The 20550-nt window shown below is 41.1% G+C and overlaps 1 protein-coding gene across 3 annotated transcripts; it reads left to right on the top strand.

Moving 5' to 3' along the window:
• The first annotated feature begins 1253 nt into the window (after window positions 1-1253).
• On the top strand, window positions 1254-20163 carry lcorl (ligand dependent nuclear receptor corepressor-like). 3 transcript variants are annotated; one of them, XM_027025305.2, is made up of 8 exons: window positions 1254-1365; window positions 3010-3075; window positions 3330-3409; window positions 5866-5998; window positions 6459-6674; window positions 7150-7231; window positions 12987-17410; window positions 18617-20163. In XM_027025305.2, the coding sequence occupies exons 1-8, from the start codon at window positions 1269-1271 to the stop codon at window positions 18628-18630; spliced, it is 5112 nt and encodes a 1703-aa protein (XP_026881106.2). In that variant the 5' UTR covers window positions 1254-1268; the 3' UTR covers window positions 18631-20163. The 3 variants fall into 3 exon arrangements, with proteins under 3 accessions (XP_026881106.2, XP_026881107.2, XP_035385639.1); XM_027025306.2 differs by having other exon boundaries at window positions 7153-7231; XM_035529746.1 differs by lacking the exons at window positions 12987-17410; window positions 18617-20163 and adding an exon at window positions 7970-10917.
• The last annotated feature ends 387 nt before the right edge of the window (window positions 20164-20550 follow it).

The raw sequence follows: 20550 nt of genomic DNA on the forward strand, positions 1-20550 counted from the left end.
TATACTTATACAGCCTTTAGTTCTGACTGCATAATATGTTTGGTTGAACAGGGTTTTACCCAGTGTTGCTATATCTGATAATAGCGTGGCAATTTCATCATACCTGTATAAGTTCATGGACCATCAGTTGCTAAGTAACAACAATGGTTGCTGTGCTCTAACCTGCTGCTAACTACATTTTTGGTAATTGAATCTTGCAAAATTCAAAACATATTCAATACAGCATTCTTCCGTTTTGCTTTACTTTTTTATTTACTTTAACTACAGTATGAAACATTCAAGGTGACGTGTTATCATGAATTACATCGCGGTGATGATCTTTAGCACTTGCCTTCATCTCATAACAACGACCAAATTGCAGATGTGTTGTTATTACCAATAACTCTCTAACTCTTGTGTTCTGCTGTTGTAGCCCCAAGCCTTTTGTTTCTTTTGATTTGTTAAAGTTACACGCGCTGTAGACTTGCAATGAATGTGTATCTGAAAGTGTGCTGGAGGAAGTACTTTTGACACTTACATTGCAATAACACAAAGGCACCCACCACACACACATACCATAAAAACTAAAACAAACTAAACTGCACAACTGTATGTGTGACTTATGGAGAGTCAGAAATGGGAATTGCATTATAATGTATGCTGTTACTCTGTTAAGTTTTGGAAGTTAAGTTTTCTGGCTGTGTGTCAAGTTTGTCTGGGGCTAGGTTTTTTAAGCTGTTTCCTGTTTTAAGGCAAGAATAGTAAATGTAGATAAGACTTAAAGACGAGGTGATAAACGCTCTATCTACAGGTCGTTATGGCGCAATGCAAACAGACCAGTAACCACCCCAAAGGTTCAAGTCCAAACACATGCATTAGCTACACATCTGTCATGTTGTCTTAAGTAGGGGTGGGATCAGATGGTGAAAGTACAGAGGCTTATCATTAGTTTCATGTTCCAAAAATTATTCGGTCACCACGTATGCACTGTGGATTATTACCTATTCTATAAAAGACCGCTCCTGATAGCAAATAAACGGTTTAAATAGCATTTTATTTGTAGTCTGTGTCCCTCATTTAGCTGATCCCATTTTCCTTCGCAGTTACCTTATTTAATTGCATTGCGGCCAAACTGCACTCGACCGCGCTAATAGCGGTCGGCTTGTTCTGCACGAGGCCCCTCCCCGCAGAGCGCGACACGTGTCAATCACTCTGGCGCACGGCGTGGGTGACGTCGCGCGTGACGTCGGCTCCAGAGCAGGGGCGCGGGGGAAAGGTGGAGGGACGGAATGGCGACTCAGTGCCGTAGTTCAAAATGCACGGCGGAAAGAAGAGGCTTCCGCCGCGAACTCGACTCCTGGCGCTACAAGCTCATTCACTGCGTCGGTAAGAGCAGACATATCTAAGAGCGTTCGGGCTTTCGGTGAGTGGCTCCCGGTGCGAAGAGGTCGCAGTTACGGTTGAATCTTAATCGGCGGCGGCGGCGGCGGCGGCGGCGGAGGGGGGTCGCTTATTTACCCGGTCTTAGTTAGCGCTGACGCTAGCTAGCAGGCTAACGAACGCTCGACAAGTTCAAAAATAACGGCAGCGTCTGTGTCCGTTGAGAAAGGAACCGGCTAAGCTAAGATAAGCTAAGCTAGCTAACCACCGAGCCAGTCCGTTGCTGGCTCCCATTTCCTTTGTCCTGAGTTGGAGATCCTCGATAAGTTAGCTTGCTATAGCTAGTTAGCTAGCTGGGTGCCTCGGCGATAAAGCTCGGAGACGTTAATCACTGTCGATTTTGCATTTAAGGTACAGTAGTTAGACAGCGACGTGTCGTGTCGTACTCCGCGATATCCAGGCGTCTAGTTAGTCTAACCGTTACATCCCCTTGGTCGTCGAGGCATTCCCATAGTAACTTGCTAGCTAAATGACTAATAGCGACATTTTTTGTGTCTGTGTTATGTTGTATGATCGTTGTCCGGATTTGTAAATGGAGAAAATATGTAATGGATGAAGTACGGTAACGTTAACCTACATGTAACGTTACGTTCAAGTGGCTGGGTAACAGCACTCCAGTGGCACTTGACCGGATTAGGGAGACGAGGTTTTAAATAAGCCTAACGCTAATCCTGTCGGATGTCCGTTTATTTACGTGACCAATTTTTGGTGTAACTTGGGCTCTGAACATTTTAAGACATATCTTACAAACTACGGCTAACGTACGTTATATTTAGACCAATTCGCCTGGAAAAATACAGTTTGGCGCTTTTCGCTGTATGTACGTTGTAGCTAGTTGTGTAAGATAGCTAACCTAGATAAGTTAGGATAAATAATCACGCCCTTAATGTTGAAAGGACGGTGTCCTTGGTTTTTGTCATGGTGATGGGTCGGGTCGGGAACTGCTCAATGGCTTTCACTGATATTTTTGTACGGTTGGTACTGATTTTCGCTTGCAGAGAGTGTGTTTTACCTACACTTACCGATTGTTATTGTCAGAAGCCTCTACGGGCTGTTGTGCCCACTGGTTGAATGCGGTCCCTGAGCGTACCCCTCCTCTCCCGGCTTTAACGCTTTCAGTATGCTGACTGATCTGATTGTCAGTAAAAACAATCCGATTCCGATAAATATTTAAGAAAATGTCTATTTATAATGTAAGTTAAACCTACAGGCTTATTCTTAAATGAAATTGATTAGTGCTTTGACCACATAACACTCCACTTGTAGCTAGTATTCTCTTAATTTGTAAAATATGTTTAGAGCCAAGGAACAAAGGCAGAGCAAGATATAACAAGGAGGAACCCTAAAAGAAAATTAATACATTTGGCTTGGAGCTCAGCCAAATGAAATTAATCTGCCACCAACATACATGCCACCTACACAGTCACAAAATATTTATACCACCCACATGGTAGGTTAGGTTTAGAGGTAATTGAATCCCTTTTGTTTGTCTTCACAGAACAGCATATGAGTCCAGTAAAGCCAGCCCTTTAAATGTGATTACCACTGTGAAGTGGTTTCTTTATGAGAGAGATTTTTATTTTGTCATAGGGTTTGAGAGTATACTGGAAGGCATCTATGGACCAAGACTGCTACAAGATCTCAATATATTTGATGGTAAGTTGTACCTAATGTATGTATTAGACAGGAGGATCCATATTCTATATTTAACATCTCAATAAGATACCAGTCTTCAAGACCTCAAAATAAGATTGAATAATTACTGTCTCAACAAATATCTTGAAGATTTAATAATTACAGTGTCACCAACATCTCTGCATAGAGTAGCTTCCCTGTTTAGCATTCTGCTTATGAGGAGTTTCCCTTTTTATGGACACTCTTAACAGCCAATACCATGCCTCTCCTCCCAGACTGTGAACCAGAAGACATTGCCGATTGGTCCACCGATGCACGCTGCTCCTTTTGTAACCTGCATCTAGAAAAGATAAGTGTAAGTCTGAATGTGAAACATATACTTCAGCACTTAAGCACACTGGCGAGCACACTGGATGCTTAGACACACTTAAGCAGAGTCAAGACTATGAGACAGTGTGATTTTCTAATATTTGCGATGACTGTAATAGATCTTTTACTCCACTGAAGTTCATGTCACATAATGAATTTATTAAACTGACCTTTTGATTTCCTGCTACATGGTGGTATGTGTTGCTATATTAATAACATTTTGCTCTTCATAGTGTTGCATTGAGATTAAGAGACTTTCAAGGTGATTTTCCCTCTACCAGCAAATGCAAGTTCGAAACGGTTATTCTTTTTCTGCCTAACGCATGCTGCTAGACAGCATAGATCGGAAGACCCTAGGAAGACATGCATTATGCTATTACATCAACAGGGGGTGAGGGGAAATGCGTTCCAGGTCTGCCTAATGGATCGAGTCCCCAGCGCTGCACACCAGGCTGCTGTTGTCTGCTTGATGCAGTACCTTATACTTTATTCTTCTGGGAGGAACAGTGGGTGTCAGCTCTGGCCATTGCGGTTAGAACTGTGCCCTTTTTAAAAGCTGCAGCCATTGCTATGACAGTTTATCAGAATATCGGGTGATGATATTGACTGGGCAGAGCTATTTCTGGTTAAGGGAAGAAACGGCAGTTGCTTGGTATAAATCGCTACATTATTTGATTGCTTGTGTTAGAATTGTTCTTAGGGCAAACAGTGGCATACAAGTACTGTGTCCATTCAGTGTCTCAAACTGACGCATAAAATGCATAGTTCTTTAGACGTTGCACTGGGCAAACTGGACAGAGCAGAGCCCTGTTCCCAAAACCATCCCAGCACAATAAAGCATTGTGTGCTGGCGAGGCCAGTGTCGCTTTGACAACTGGATCTACCATTTTAGAATGATTATTTTGCCTGGAAAAACAGACACAGAATGGGAACATTTGCGGAAGAGAGTTTTCTTGTGTTAGACAAACACAGGCGGCTCCCATTGGTACCATTGACTCCTGGAACTTTTTCACACTTTCATTTTCTCAGTGCGCAGTCAGACTTGAGCTGCTGATGTTGCATTTTAATTCCTTAAGGTGCAGCTCTTTCAATGCTCTATCCATGTGCAATAAAGAATTATGTGTCCGTGTGTTTTTTTGTTTGTTTGTTTGTTTTTGGGTTTTTGTTGTTGTTTTCAGTATCTAAAATTGGTAGGCAAATAAAGTTGTCTGCTTTAGGGATGGAGTGGTTACTGGTGTTAATGATTACTGTGCTTTAAAACCCAGTGGTGATACTGATTCAAATTGTAATAATTACGTTGTTTTGAAATAAGTTTTCTTTTAGAAATATATGTTCCCTATTAATATATGTACATGTGATGCATATGTTTTATACATGTGTACATTATACTATTGCTGTATTTCATGTTTATGTAGTCATAATTTGAGTAGATATAGTGTAGGCAATAATTTTATGTTTCTATACATGTAATTTGAGTAATTATTTATTACCTAGTAAAGATGTTTCCAGGGCTCATCAATCCATTAATATATTTGTTTTTAAGACCCCAGTATGCATTGGTGCATTTTATACTCTTTCAATATATTTTAACAGTACCACAAAACCAAAAGTCATGTTTTGGTTACTGATATTCCATTTGCAAATCTTCATACTATCCCTCCCTAAACACTATAGCAAGTTTACTACAACATAACTCCCTAGCTGTTTCCACCATTGCAGAGAAACATTTAGCATCAAGTTAATGTACTTAGTTCATGTTCACAAAAGAACAACCACATTACTGGTCCACCAGTGAATATGTAATGTTTCTCTGAATGTACACCTTGAACAAAGGTCAAAGAGATCCATACCTGCCATTTTACTGTTTTCTGAAATGGAGCAGCTATGTTTTGGCTGGAAATTAAACCAGACTTTTCACTGGCTTGCACTGCAAACTGAACAGACCCTTGTTTCTCTTTGTCCTTCGTTAAAAGCTTAAGATTTGTACAATTCACTAATCTATAAAATACACTAACAATGAATTGGTAGCTATTCTTGGACAGGGTTCTGCAGTGTAGACATTAAAGCTGGTTTTAACATGAGTCAGTTTACACTGTAGTTCAGGCGCCTGAGCTACATCAGCACAACGCTGCTCTGAAAAGGCTTGTGTAATGCAGAGGTTGGAAACTTACAGAGAGTGCGACACTTTTCATTCATCATAACAAACATTTTTACATCTTTGTTTTCAACTCTGAACATGGCTTCTCTGCTATTATTTGTTCGGTCCACCCAGGACTGCATTTGTTAGAAGCAGTGTGTTTTGTCATTTTTGAGTGCACAATATATCACTTGAGATGACCGTTAATCTACATCACTCTTGGGATATGTAGTCCAGTTCTCACTGTTAAACTGCCTTTGCCATTTAAAATAAACTCTGAACTGATGTTCCTGTTCCTCACACAGGACCACTTGCCCATCGTGGCCTCGCCAGGGTCGTCCCCTCCTGCAGAAACCCCCCCACCTCAGGGCCTGTCCACCTCAGACAAACTCCAGTGCCAAGCAGACCGATTTCTTCATGCGGTTTTTTGCAAAAAAGGTATTGCACAGCCTTTTCCTAAGGCTTCACCAAGAGTTGCAGTTGCATCTGATCAAGCACACTAAAATGGCACAAAACTCAACATGGAACGTGTGAGCTTTCTGTGGGCCTTGCAGTGAAGACCAGGCAAAGATGAGAACTGTTGATTAGAGCTACCTCTAGTGGAAGGGTTTTGCCATACCTTCTCTAATGTCAGCACAGGTGCACTTGAGCTGTTCTGGTGTGCAGCTGTAACAAAGAATTCCATTTTAAAAATGTATCTACCACACCACAGAAATGAATGATCAGATCTTTTCCCAGTTTTACTAAGCATCCCCGTGAGGCATTTTTGTTTGAAACCGCTATTTCAAGTAAGATGTTGGCAGATATTCTTCCCCAGAGTGCTTTGCTGAAGTGCTTTGTCTAAAATCATAGAGACTCTCAAAACCTGTGACATGCATCTCATCCTATTGTGACCCAGAGTTCCCTGAGAGTTGCGATCCCAGTATACCATTGGCAGCACAGGAGTTGATGCGCAAGATGATTCGCCAGTTTGCCATCGAGTTTGCCAGCAAAAGTCAGGCATTTCTGGGCCGTGACAGCCTGCGTGCCGGTTCTGCAGAACTCCCTAAACTTGCGGACCCTGACGGGCCGCTGGACCTCAGAGTGAGCCGCACTGCCGACTGCTCTCCACAAGGTGAGCGCCACTCACCCCCAACAGCCAGGGGCGGCTGCAGAGGCTTGAGTCCTCATACATGGGGACATATTTTAGGAATTTAAATAACTACTCACATTAGTATATACACTACCGTGACAAAAGGTAGGACTCCCAAGAAATTAGTTTAAAGCTATCTATCACGATGGTGAGTGTTAGCTTGTGCTGTTATATCCATCTTATAAGTTATCAAAAATATTTTGGAAACACACATTTTTATTCTAATATTTATTTTTTATTGGTGTACATTTGTGTCATAATAATCACTTGCTTTGCAGGTGTAAGACTTGCACTGCGCTAAACTACATAATCTAACCCAAGACCACAATATGGTGTATTTTATGAGATTGTGTTACATTTCTGAAATGTTCTTTTTTTTTTTTTTTTTTTTTTTTTTTTCTTCTTTCTTTCTTTCTTTCTTTCTTTCTTTCTTTCTTCCTAAATGGACCTATTTAAGCAGAAGGTGTCCTGGACCTATCAAAGAAAAACGTGCCATCACTGAAGGTGCTTAATGTGCACAATCATCAGAAGGGTTCAGGGTAGGTACTTCCACCGTTATATTAACTGTGCTCTTTTCTTCTGTATTTCCTTCCTGTGTTGGGGCATAGTGTGTAAATTGTCTGCATTGGTTACCACATTGTAAAACCATGTTAAGTGCTTGCACGCGACATTGTTATGCACTTTGATGAAACCCTGAATGTCTAGTAATTGGGTCTGTGTTAATTTATATTAGAGGACAAATTGTTCTCACATTTTTGCATGGTGTTACTGTAGATTTTAGTGGCTGTTTTGTTGCACTGCCAAAGGGGTTGACTCTTTTTCTAACTTGTTGGAAGGTAACGTCACATTTGCCAGCAGTCAGGGGCTTCACCTGTTCCTCTGTACAGCCTGTATTTACTTACTTATTTGTTTGTTTGTTTGTTTTATATACTGATTTATTTATGCATTATTATTTTCACACAAAGATAAGTAGGCATCATATCCAAGAAACGCTAAAATGCAACTGCATTGCAAAGATACTGGAAGTGCTACTGTAGACGTATGTGTTTCTCCACGTTTGACGAGAGACTGTCCTTCCAAGAAGTATCCTTGCAACCTAAGGCCAAAAGCAGACAAATGTTTAACCCCCCAACTCAGAGGCTTTGTGTTAAACAGACAAGTGAGAAGCGAGTGATGTTACCCAAAGACAAGGCAGTAAAGGAGTGGACCCTGAGTGCTTCCCTGTCATTCGTCCGCTCACCCGTTCGTTTCTCATCCTCCCACCCACCTCCCCTTAGGAGACCAATCAGAGAGGACTGTTTGGATCGCAGCTCTGAGTTTGCAGAAGGTTTGCTCTCTAAAGCATTGAAAGACATTCGGTCTGGTTCACTGGATATTCACAAAGCTGCCATACTATACGGGATACCTCAGAAAACCTTACAGCTCCAGACAGAGGCCTTACTGCAGCGCCAGAGGTCCGCTGGGTTGCCACGGCTACCCAATGGTGAGAACGGTGTGAACCCAGAGGCCGTGTGCCAGGCGGGTGAGACGCAGCTGGTCCTGCAGAAGGTGGCGGCCTGGGCTCGCTCCCAGTCTGACCTCCCCGCTTTTCCGCCGGTGGAGAGCACCGAGGCCTCCTCGTACCTCCATCGACTGACCCTGCAAAGGGTGTCGCAGCTGCGCGAGCGCAGTGACAGGCCGCTCTCCAAGCCGAGCACGCCCACCCCCCCGCAGAGTCCCGCGGCGGGCGCAGCGGCGCACATCCGGATCCCGCAGGTGCGGGCCAGCGGCGCCCAGCCAAAGCCTCCGTTGGAGCTGGCTGGGCTGGACGCGGCATACCAGGCCAGCCGGAGCCTGGATTCCACCACCGCCCTCCACAAGCTGAAGACCATCCTGCCCAAGCAGGGCCTGGCCGAGGGCCCGTCGGGGCTGGAGGTTCGGCTCCTACAGGGGGACGTCCCTCCGCTGTGCGTGGGCGGGAAGAACGGCGTGGTGGGCGGCAGTGCCACGGCAACCACGGACGACTGTGGCGAGGACGGAGAGCGGCGGGACAAGCAACCGCGCAAGAAACGTGGCCGCTACCGGCAGTACGACCACGACATCCTGGAGGAAGCTATCGCCATGGTGATGGGTGGGAAAATGAGCGTCTCTAAAGCTCAGGGTATCTATGGAGTTCCGCACAGCACCCTGGAGTATAAGGTGAAAGAACGCATGGGCACACTGAAGACCCCGCCCAAAAAGAAGCTCCGCCTCACTGAAGCAGGAACCTCAGGCTCTATCAATTCAGGGAGAACAACAAATGCCTCAACAACTGCTTACAAACGGTTCTAAAACACAACACCTCAGCTACTGCCTACAAACGGTTTTAACAAACAAAAGCCTCAGCTACTGCATACAAAAGGATTAAACACCAGTCAGGATGTCTTCTGACTTGAAACATAAACTTGAAATCTCAAATCCTCATCCACACGTTTCAATACATTTCAGAGAACTCACAAAACATGCCTTTAAAAAAAAAAAAAAAAAAAAAAAAAAAAGTCTATTCAGGGGTTTCACTGTGGATATCTATTTAATATATAAATATATATATATATATATATATATATATTTAAAGATAATATACTGTAAAGCACTGTTGATTTTTAAGTTAAATACACTTTTAAAATTAAGAACTTATTCAGGTTTGATTTATACCTAAGGTAATCTGCTCTTAATGATTGTTCTACACACTTATGGAAATGACCACTGTTGGTCACAGATGGTTTGCCATCACCCCACAAAGTAAAAAGAAATTGTATCTGCAACATTTTTAATACAATTAACTTTGTCAACTCTTACTGCAGTGGAAAGGTATAACTGCAAACTTTCATCATAGCTAAGGAATCCCACATCTTATAAGAGCTAATGTATAAATTTAATTAGTTGAACAATTCTTACTAATCTGTATGACCGTTTACATTATTAGTAACTTGGTGAAAAGAATCACTCGTGTTTAAGGTTTCTAATTAAAGGTGGGAACACTGGACTTTTTCCCAGTTAAGGTCCCCGTTTGTCAAACTGGGGTTGGGGTTACCTGTGGCTTATTAATTTTTTTAGCCTCTAGCCTAAAACAAATAGTTAAAATGTTTTGCCAGGTTTTTTTTTGTTTTTGGTTTTTTTTTTAACTAAAATGATTTTGGATAAGATGGAATGCAGTGTGATGCATGTCAAAAATGCACAGGACAAAAGCTTGATAGTTCCAGTGAATGTGTCTCATTTTGACATTTTTTAAATAAAATATTAGGTTTTCTTTCAGCACTCAAAACGGTCGTAAAACCTCATTGAAAATACTTTTCTCTGCTGCTTCGAGATATGATCTGTATGTTATTAATTTTCCAGTATATCACAAAGGCACCGGTGTGTTTATCTGTCTGCTGTAACCAAAATAACAGTTCAGGGTTATATTACAACCTAATTACACTCCAGATAAAGCTGGGTTAGTAATGTCCGAGGCCTCGTCCTATATGATATTTCCACAACAGCTATGAGCAGGGTCCTGTGGACCCGAGCTCGGGGGCGTCTCGCTCCTCTGTGTACAGGACTCAAGGCCTAGCGAGGCAGAGCTGCTCCAGGTAGAGAGGGCTCTTCCTCTCAGATGTGTGCTAATGGCCTTAGGTCTGGGTTCTTGTGCCCAGTGTGGCTTTGTTCTTGTTCTTAAAATTTTCTTTCCCCATAACTTTCCACTACTGAAGGCACAAATACTAATACAACATAATACACTTTGTTGTGATCTATGTACTGCTAATGCAATGGAAAATCGTGGGCGTTTGTTTTTTTGTTGTTGTTTTCTTTTTTTCTTATTTTCCTTTCTTAAATCCTTATTAGCATGGACCTGTTTTAGTAAGTTGTGAAACTATAAATGAAGAATAGGAGTTGGTTGCACTTTACAATAAGATGCACATTGACCTGTGTGTTTGTAATGTCCTAAACCTAATGATTATTGCAGTGCATATATTGCATAACGTAATGAAAACATGGCCATTTTGCAGTGGTTGTGTGCTCATTGTTGATAGCCACAGGTACATGCAGCTGCTTATAAAGTGTAGCCCAAGAAGTAAATGTGAATTTTGTGATTGAAGCTTCATAAATATAAGCATTTCTACATGCAATGTTAATGTTGTAGTCTTTGTGTTGTGAAAATTCTGTATGTGGTATAACTGTTAATGTTATAAAAAAAAAAAAAAAAAGATTTTTTAAGAAGAGATTCTTGGTGAAAAGCATTTTGCCCTATAAGCCACTGAATGTTCCTTACAACTTGTTAACTTGCACAGTGCCTGTTTTTACAACTACTACTCATCTCAAAGTGGTTCTGTTTGTTTTTGATTTGTTTTTCTTTCCTTCAGGAAGTTAACACTTTTCTAAAAGATATTGTTACCATTTTTTATTACTGTTAATTTTCTTGGGGATGTACACATTATTCTGCAGGCACAACCTTTGATTTGATGTAAGGGCAGTCCCACCAGTGTTTCATGGACGTTTTCTTACCTTTAGTGGACTTTTTATAGGTGAATCCATTTCTCGGGTCTCCCAGCGTATGGGAGTCTTGCATACTGGAAAAGCTTAAATGTGATTGTGATCCTATGCTGAAAGAACAGTCCGGTCAGGTGGAGAAGGCAAACAAATCTGATTACAGCATTACTGCCTTCTGCCTGGGATCAAATTATGACAGACAGCTGTTTTCAACACATGAATTAGTTCTTTCCAAGTCTGGTTTGAAATGCATTCATGTATCAAGGCAGTCATTTCAGCAAATGATTTTAGCAGATCAAAAAAAATCAGGTAAAGAAAGCCAAATTTGACAGATTGAGTTTGGTGTCTTAATGTAGCCATAGAGTATCCTCAGGGTAAGAATTCAATAAGGAAAGAAAAAGGTGTTGTTGGGGGGTGGGTGGGTGGGGGGGGGTTGAAATCATGTTGATAAAAAGAGAGAAACTGTTAATGGTGTAACTGCCCTTTTTTTACTGTAGTCTCTGTAGTGATGGGTCGAGAGGGTCCTGTCTCACATCCAAAAGTTTCACACAGTCTCTTCTGTACATTGTTACATTCTGTGAAAACTGTAAAAACCACAAATAGGCTGAATGTTTAAATCCCGCACAGTTTTTAAGCTATTTCCGGCCACACTCTTAAAAGTGATCATGATCCCATTAAAACTATTTGCTGGGCTCAGCAGGAGCAGCAGGTCTTGCAGCCTTTTCAAGGCTCTGTTCAGCATGTCCAGAAGCTGTTGCAAGTCCTATTAGATTAATTGCAATCAGTTATTTTCAGTTATTTATGCATACATCAGTTGCACTAAGAATGATGAATCAGTTTTTCTTCTGAAGATTTGATCTGAATGGTTTTGTGTTGTACACAGGTATATTTCTTTGTGATAAGAACCACACAAAGGCTTGTTTGTATTGGAGCACTTTGCTCTCATACATTTTAAATGTGAAATGTGTTTTACTATAATTGCATGCTATATTGTTCCTCTGGATAAGGATTTCTATACCCTTATGATTAGCCCATATCGCTTTATTTATTTATTTATTTATTTTCTTCCAGTTTTTTCTTCCCCTATCCCTCACCTAAAAAAGGGCTTTTCTTGGCCAGAGGCCACTAAAACACTCCAGCGTTTTAATCTTTTAATCTGATTTAAAAGATTGCTTAATACTTACTTTGGATTGAATTATTGATGTTACTTGTATAATGTTTCATTTATATATAATCCTTTCATTTGTTATTTATTTTAAAGGCTAACAAAAGTAATTTAAGCTTACAAACAATTAATTAAAATTAGGCTCTTAGGAGCAAAAATGTAACATTTACATTTTATCTAAAATCCTCTAGACAAATTTGTCCTCCCATGTTTTACATGTTTTGTTTAACTATGACAAAGTATTGCCTGCGAAAATACCCTGGCTTGTGATTTTAAATCGACACCTAGAGAGGCAGATGGTTCGATTGGTTAACAAATTGAATGGAGGCTTTGTATAAATAGTTTCCTTGAGTGTGAGCGTTGCTACAATCGTCATCCTCTGCCTTCTACAAGTTGTCAATAAAAAGAATTGTCAAATGAGGGTTGTTCATAATTCTTATGTGTTATGTTGTATTGTTTCATAGTGTCATTTTTCATTTTTCAAGAGATGGAATGCTTGGCCACAGAATGACATGCTCTGTTCATCTGCGCGTAACATATGACTGCAATTTACAGTTAAAAAAAAAACTGCTGGTCCTTTTGACTGTCAGTGTTCTCTGTGAGTAAGCTGAATAACAGTTTTTCCCCGTTTATCTATATAGCTCTTTGAGGCCCATGGATGAAGACCAGTGCAGACAGGGAGGAGACAATGAGGCATCAGAGGACTGTCGAGGTACAGTGTTGGAGAGGGTCTTGTCCTCACTGTGCTCCTACCACAGAATCCTGTTCTACCACATGCTACAGGACATACGGGAGGATCACAGAGAGTCTTTGGCACTGAGGGATGCTCACAGGCGGCTGTCTAAAACCGAACCTCACTGTTGTCATACAGGAAGGAAACCACCCGACGAAACATCGATGTGCCCAGCTGGCAGTACTTGTGCTGCCTGTTTGACCACATGTAGACTTAGAACATGTGCAGTTACCTCTGTTTGTGTCTGTATGAAGACCCTCACTGGCCTGGCCTGCCAGAATGTAGCTCTAGGATGTGTTGGTAAAGTCATCTGTCCGAGCTGCACTGTTTGCTTTGCTCATCATAAAATCCTTGCATGCCAACACCAGCACAATGGAGATGACGCGGACAATACACATGCAGGCAAAAAACGAAGTGTCATCCAACCCCCTGGTCATCTTTCTCAAGATGCTTGTGCAGGTTGCCGCAGTCCCTCCCCACCACCACTCTCACCAGTTCCAATTGATGCCGACTTTAAAATGAGTGAGAAGAACATGGGCTGCTGTGGTCAAGAGCGAAGCACACCGCCTCCCCCGCTCCTACCTCACAGAACAGAGACTGAAGTTCAGCACTCCCGCACTGTTCCTGGCGGGGCAACTTGTCCTCCCGTAGTTAAAGAGGGTCTGACGTCTGAGGCGTATGCCAAGACGGAAAAAGAAAATGGAGATCAGTGTGGATCTCTTATGGGGGAGTTCATGGATAAATTTACTGAAAAGCTAAAGGTTATCCAACCGACCCCAAGCTCACAAGTAGTTCAAAACTCAAAAGTATGCGATGATGCACACTTGACAGAGATTATAACCACTGTACTACACAACAGCAGTAACAAAGAGTACAACTTGACGGAGCTGTTGGAACAGCACGTGACCACGGAGCAACGGTCCCCTCAGACACGTTCTCGCAGGAGACAGGAGGTCTTGGTAACTGTGAGCAAGTCTAATGTCCCAGCCTCATGTAGGGAGCTTACATGGCTTGACCATCCTGTCTGCAGAAGCAAGCTAGTGCATGAAAGAAGCAATTATCCAAAGAATATTAAATCTGATCTTCCTTCCACGTCGTCTGTTGTAGAGCAGTCCAGTGTCCCAGAACAAACATCCAAGATGGCGGAAATGGTGCCAACACAAGACCTCTCAGTCTCTCAGAACTCCAGTTCTGACAGTTCACGACCTATTTCTAACGTAAATTGCGAAAGCCCAAGTCAAGAGGAGGAAGAAAAACCACTACAAACTGCTAATCAACGAGAACTTTTACCTCTCAGTAAAACAGACTGTGTTTGTCATGAAAAGACAATAGCAGAGGCCTTCCAAGGTAAAATTAAAGCATTAAAAAAAAAGGGCAAAGTTGGAAGATCCAGGCGAAATATTGTCCCCCCACAACGTTTCTCATCCTATGTTACAGAACCCAGGAAGATGTACTATGCTGCCTGCTTTTCTGAGAGCATATTCAACAGACGCACTCCCAAGGTTAAGGCTACAAGCAAATATGGCTCCCCCGAAGGGGAGTATCATACATACACTGAAACTGGTACTGAACATCCAGTCAAAACTGAAGGTCAAGATCATATACTGCATCCACAGAGACAAGAAAAGAATACATTTACTGTTTCACTAGAGAAAATGGGCGAAGATCAAATTGGTGGAAACTCCTGTCTTAAACGGAGTCCGAGAACCATGAAAAAAAGTAATGAGAATTCCACATCCCCATCAAAAAGGTTGAAATGTGGACTGGAATCTCAAAGTGCTGAGTTAACCCTCTGCCAGTCTGTTGATACTGATGACTGTAAAGACACTAGGAAATCAAGCATCAAGTACAGTAGTCCTATCAAGTTGATGCTGGTGTCTCCTGTGAAGGGTGAGGATGGGATTAAATACACACTCAAAGCTGCAGATTCTTCCTCGTATTCTCACGGAGAAATGTTTGATCCTTGTGTAGAAGCTTCGTGGGCAGGTAATGCAGTAAAAGACCTGAATGAATATTTACGAACAGATTCGGTGGAGAGTGCTGAATTTGAGAGTATCAGCAGCAAGTTGCCAAAAGAAACTGAATCCTGTGATGAAGCAGATTTGGATAACCATGCAAATGGCAGTGGCGAGACCTTTCCGGCAACGCGTGAAACAACCCCCGTTAAGAGACGTCCTGGACGCCCTAAAAAATTAGGGCCACAAATTGAAAAAGCAGTGAAGCGTCCTATTGGCAGGCCCCCTAAACCCAAAGCTGGAGAAATAAGTAGCTTAAATGGTAAAAATGTTGTGAATCAGAGAGCCAATGACATATCTAGTGAAGAAGATGGTAACAAAAATCTGAAAATCACAATTATGTATGGGAGATCAAGAAAAGCAAGGAGAGTTGTATCTGAGGACTTTGGACATCTTTCCACAGAGCAGCATTTGTATGAAGGGGACACCAACAGTACAAATAAGACATATTCTCGATGGATGAATACCAGTGGAAATTCTGTACTTGCAGCCAAAGATCAGTTAGAGGATCTAAATTTTGTGACACCTTGCCTTGAAGATAAAGGGATTATCCGTTCAAGCAGTAACATCAAATGTCAAAAGCAGAATGATATGGCAGTGACTAGGAAACCAGGCCGACCACCTAAGGTCAAGATTTCCGGAATTTCTGTCACTGTTACCACAGTATCGCCAAGGCAACGTAAAATCCACATGAGAAGAGACATGAAAGAGTCACCTCTGCAGCGAAGGTTTCTTGCAATGGAATGTGAATCATCCAAAGAGCAGAAGACAATCAACCAACAACCAGATGATATTCTGAGATCTGAGATGGATACCATGAAACAAGACACTGAACAGTCCCAGGTTTCATTGGCCCCTGTTAGACATTCTGTAAGGGAGCGAAAACCTTCCATTCATCTACTGCACTCAGTTGCTACCGCCAGATCCTTTAGTCGTAGCAATGCACTGGTTCAAAGATCACACAAGCTGCTTATGAACAGTGCTAACATTAAGACCAGGTACCTGATGCAGTGTGGACCTAAGGTAGCCAGTAACAATGCACTTTCCAATAAGAGAAGCACCCTTAGCTGCATGCAAGATGTTGTCCGTTTTTCGGGAATTTCGGTGGACTCTATTTTTGCATCAAATGAAAGCCTGAAGTGGTGGCCCATCTCTGCATCGCCTGAGACCTTAAATGAGGAGTTATCTAGGAGGATAAAGTTGATGTCTGATACATGGGTGTCTGATGCCTTGGAGGCAAACACATCAGAAGACACTAAAATGAACCAGATGTCAAAACCCTGTGAAAAAATCACTAGTTCTGCAGAGAGTTCGTCATCTGCAGTCAAAATGCTTTTTGAGAAAAACTACAGTATGGAGAAGTTGTGCTCCTGGTTTATGCAGACCACAGAGACTCAGTCCCTTGCTATTGTGAAGAAAGTCAGTGCAAGAAATCGATATGAGGCCTTTCATTATAACCCTATCAGACCCACTTGCAGTGTGAACGTTTGCCGTAGTCCACAAGCTGAACGGCTCAGGAAACACGTGAAGAAATTTGCAAAAGTTGTCCCAAAGAGTCCAGCGATGTATCAGCGAGCAGAGATGTACAACACAAGGAGGTCTTTGGCCAAAACCTACCCATTTACCCCATCAAAGGCTGTCTTAATACCTGGTGAGAAGCAGAAAACCTCCAGGTCTTGTGGAACATGGCATGTCTACCAAACAGCTTTGCTCAGAGCAAGAATGAAGTTCAAAACCAGGGCAAAGAAAATTTTGACAAACAAGGTAGAAGACAAAGTCCATAGGAACCAGATAGGGTCTAGCATTCAGAAAACAAGTGTATTGAAGGAACTTCTTACCTCGTTAAATGAAAAGCAAGATGCATCAAAGTTCACAGAAAGCAAATCTATTGAGGTCAAAGCGTCCGAGAAAACTATGGATATTGCTGCCATTTCCAGGGAGCAGAGAATAAGCTCTAAAGCCTGGAGTCCAGAAACACTGAAAGAGTGCAGGGTGTTTCTGAAAAAGATAAACTCTCCAAACACAAAATTAATGACTGAAGAATGTAACATTTGCACAGTGAAATTCAATATATCGCCTGCTGGGTGTGAAATCGCTATGGAACAAGAGGAGAAAAAGAGCGACGAAGTGGTTAAGTTTGAGAAGACATGTAGTTCTTCACGAAAGCCACCTTCTTCCGCAATGAACCAGTCCACGGTGAACAAGCTGGGCAGGAAGCGTGGAAGCTGCCGTGGGGAGTCACCCCCAGCAAAACTGGCAAGACAATCGAGGAGCAGCAGAGGCGTTCTGGGAGCAAGGTGGTGTGACTTTGTACTTGGTAAGTATGTTCTGCATCATACAAAAACAAAACTTTATCGCACATACATAAATATTCATTGTTATTTTTGAAGTGGGATGGTCACACTTTTAAGTGTGAAATGCTATTACTAAACAAAATACACAAGAAGCTCCCAATATTGCTAAACATGGAGCTAAACATTTTTAAAGGTTTTAAACTATATCAGCACTCTCATCTGCTAACAAATCCAGCTGTTTTATTGAGGTGCTCTTTGTTTCTGACATTCAGAAGTCAGATTGGATTTGTAGGTAAACCTTCCAAGAAAGTAGTGCTGCGCATTACAAACATTTCTGTTTAATTAGTCTGATTTAATTCCCAGTCCAGTCTGATTTAATACCTAATCAAGTGAAATTGTGCAAGCTACAGTATTGTTTTATGCTATGACAGTACATTTTTATAACTTAAGACTACATTTTGTGTGGAACAAAAGCTAAAACTACATTTGCTCTTAATTCAATTTAACTGTTAATTATGCATCCTATGTAACCACATTATATGTGAACTTGAAAATCAAACGATAAACAGAATCATGGGAACTGCAAGACAGGCATGGCAAGATAAGTTACCTTTTTCCTTGATAGCATTTAGTTACACTGGGCTAATCAAAGCTAGTTTTTGGCAAGAGACTTGCAAGGAAGTAGAAATGCAGTGGTAGGGAATTTTGGGGGACAGTTTAGTTTTCAAACTGCCCAAAGGTCATGTAGATAGTTAGGTTCAAACTGAGATTAATGAATGAAATGAATCAAAAGTGAATGAGATTGAGGAAAATCGTTGGATAGCTGGATACCTTGCTTGAAATCTGCACTCGTACATGGTGCAGCTGTGCTGTATTGGGAAAGCATGGACAGGGCTCTTCCAGCATATAAGGACCTTGTCACATGTACAGGTAAAGAGTGAACTACAACCTAAATAATGTGAAAGGCATCACAGAAAACGTCTTGCTTTTGGTTGATTAAAAAAAAAGAAAATACATTTTCTATAAAAAGTAATGTTCTTATCTAGGTACGGGTTGCTTTGTGAGTTCTCATTTTTCTCTGAAATATTCATGGAATCATTGTGTCAGAATACACAATGTAAGAATCATCTTTTCTTCTTAAAAAGTGACCATCCCCCTTTAGTTGTTTCTAATATTTTGTTGTCTTTCACATGAAGTGTAATTTTATCCTGCAACATTCTTATTTACAGGACCATCCAAATAGTCGGAATCTGTTCATTCTCAGCAGGACATTATGTAGTACTGAGATATTTGGTGCCTTTAATGATGGTCTGGCTGAATAACAAGAGCATTAGGATCTGCACGCAACCTCAGCAAGCATCATGTAGCAAAAAACTTGAAAGAGAACTTGCACTATTTAAACTCATTTTCATTTTGTCTGAAAGCATACCCATTGTTTTCACATTTTTAAAGCTCCTCTCTTTATTCTGAATTTGCCAGCCTAATACTGAAGTACATAAGTATTGTCTTTTGTTAACCGATACACTGTAGCTACATTCGAAATCAAATATCAAATAATTACCATGGAAACAATGTTTAAATTATGTTCCACCCCATCCCCACCTTTTCTCCCTAATGTTTGTGAAATGTTCTTTGGTTCTGAATGCTCTTCCTGTAGGTAACTGCTGGAGAACCATCCAATTCTCAGATTACTAATTTATGAACCTACAATGCTACAATCTCTTAATTCAGAGATTTCATTTATCCTAATTTTATCCTAATGCAATATTCCTTGCAGATCTATAGATTTTGAAGAGCTATAGATGCAAAACATGCTGGTTACCCATCAATATGTTCTCAAAGGATTATAGTGAAACAGTGGCTGGCCTTGTCATCCTGTGTAGCAGAAACATACCTCCTGTTCTCGTTTTCCTGTTCTTGTTCTCTTGTATTGTTTGTGAAATTCTCATTCAGTTTATGATCAGACTGTTACATGGAAATTCCTCTCGAAAGCATTAACCCAAGTTTCTGTTGTTGCACTACAAAACTTAAATGTTACCTTTTATAATTATTTTAAAGTTGTAGGCTGCCACCGTTGTAATGTACATATATAAGTATCTCTTTGGTGCAATGTTTTACCTTATTAAGCAGGTGGTAAGATTTTATTTTTTAACATTTTATTAAAAGCTTTTAGGTCATTACCAAACCAACTTTTCCTCTTCCCTTCATGAAATAAAGAAGCTTTATGTTTAGATACAAATCCTTGGCCGTGCTATCTGCAATGCAGTACGTGTTTCCTGCACTCCACTAGAAATGCATGATGGCCTCACTTCAGATTGGTATCAGAATCCTCTAGGAACCAGAGTTCTATCTTATCCAGGGCCCCAGCTGATTTTTTTTTTTTTAATCAGATTTATTAACCCCATGTGCATAAATCTAGTCCCACTCTGAAAGGATATCATGCAATTCCTGTGCCCTGATGGCTACAGTTTCAACTGCTGTTGTTGCGTTACTGGTTGTAGCATCCCATTATTCTTGCAACGTCAAAATTTAGTACAGCGCCCCATCCCCACTCTCATACCTGCTTTACGCAGGCTTGCGCTGGAAAAAATTAGGTCTTTTACAATCTGGATCATCTCTTAATACAGTAAGTTATACCATAATTCTGGGGTGTTTGGACATGGCTGGAACTAAAACCCTGTCCAAATGTTGTTTGGTGCTGTCCTGTACATAGAATTTTTTTTCCTTTTTTTTAATTTCGGTTATGTATGTTTTTTGTCCATAGAACAATAAAGGATCTTCCAAATGTATTGTCCTTTTTTCCCCCTCCATGGGACAGATTTTTAAAAATCACGAAATCTAAACTTCTTATATGAATTGTCCACTGCTAATATGGCAAGCTACTGGCATGCGTGATTAATCTTTCTGTTTAATGGTAATTAAGAAGTAATATCTCAAGTTATGATTGTTTATTGGCAAACATAGATCAGATCTATGGGCTGATCGTAGTGGGGCAGTTTTGGTAAATAATACTCTGCAAATTTTATTTAGCATTGACATTTTGCAGACGCTGTTATCCAGAGTATCTTCCGTATGTATCCATATGTACTTCCTGAAGTTCCACTATAGACTGAGCACGTCCGTGGAGGGAAAAACTACGTCTCAAACTGCTTTAACGAAAAAT

This window comes from Electrophorus electricus, chromosome 9 (assembly GCF_013358815.1).
Source record: "Electrophorus electricus isolate fEleEle1 chromosome 9, fEleEle1.pri, whole genome shotgun sequence".
NCBI lineage: Eukaryota > Metazoa > Chordata > Actinopteri > Gymnotiformes > Gymnotidae > Electrophorus > Electrophorus electricus.

What these genes read in the sequence shown, in the direction of transcription:
- lcorl (XM_027025305.2), top strand. Translation starts at nt 1,269, where the DNA reads ATGGCGACTCAGTGCCGTAGTTCAAAATGCACGGCGGAAAGAAGAGGC. An exon ending in TGCATCTAGAAAAGATAAGT is followed by an intron (nt 3,410 to 5,865) that starts GTAAGTCTGAAT and finishes TTCCTCACACAG; the next exon opens with GACCACTTGCCCATCGTGGC. An exon ending in TGCGGTTTTTTGCAAAAAAG is followed by an intron (nt 5,999 to 6,458) that starts GTATTGCACAGC and finishes ATTGTGACCCAG; the next exon opens with AGTTCCCTGAGAGTTGCGAT.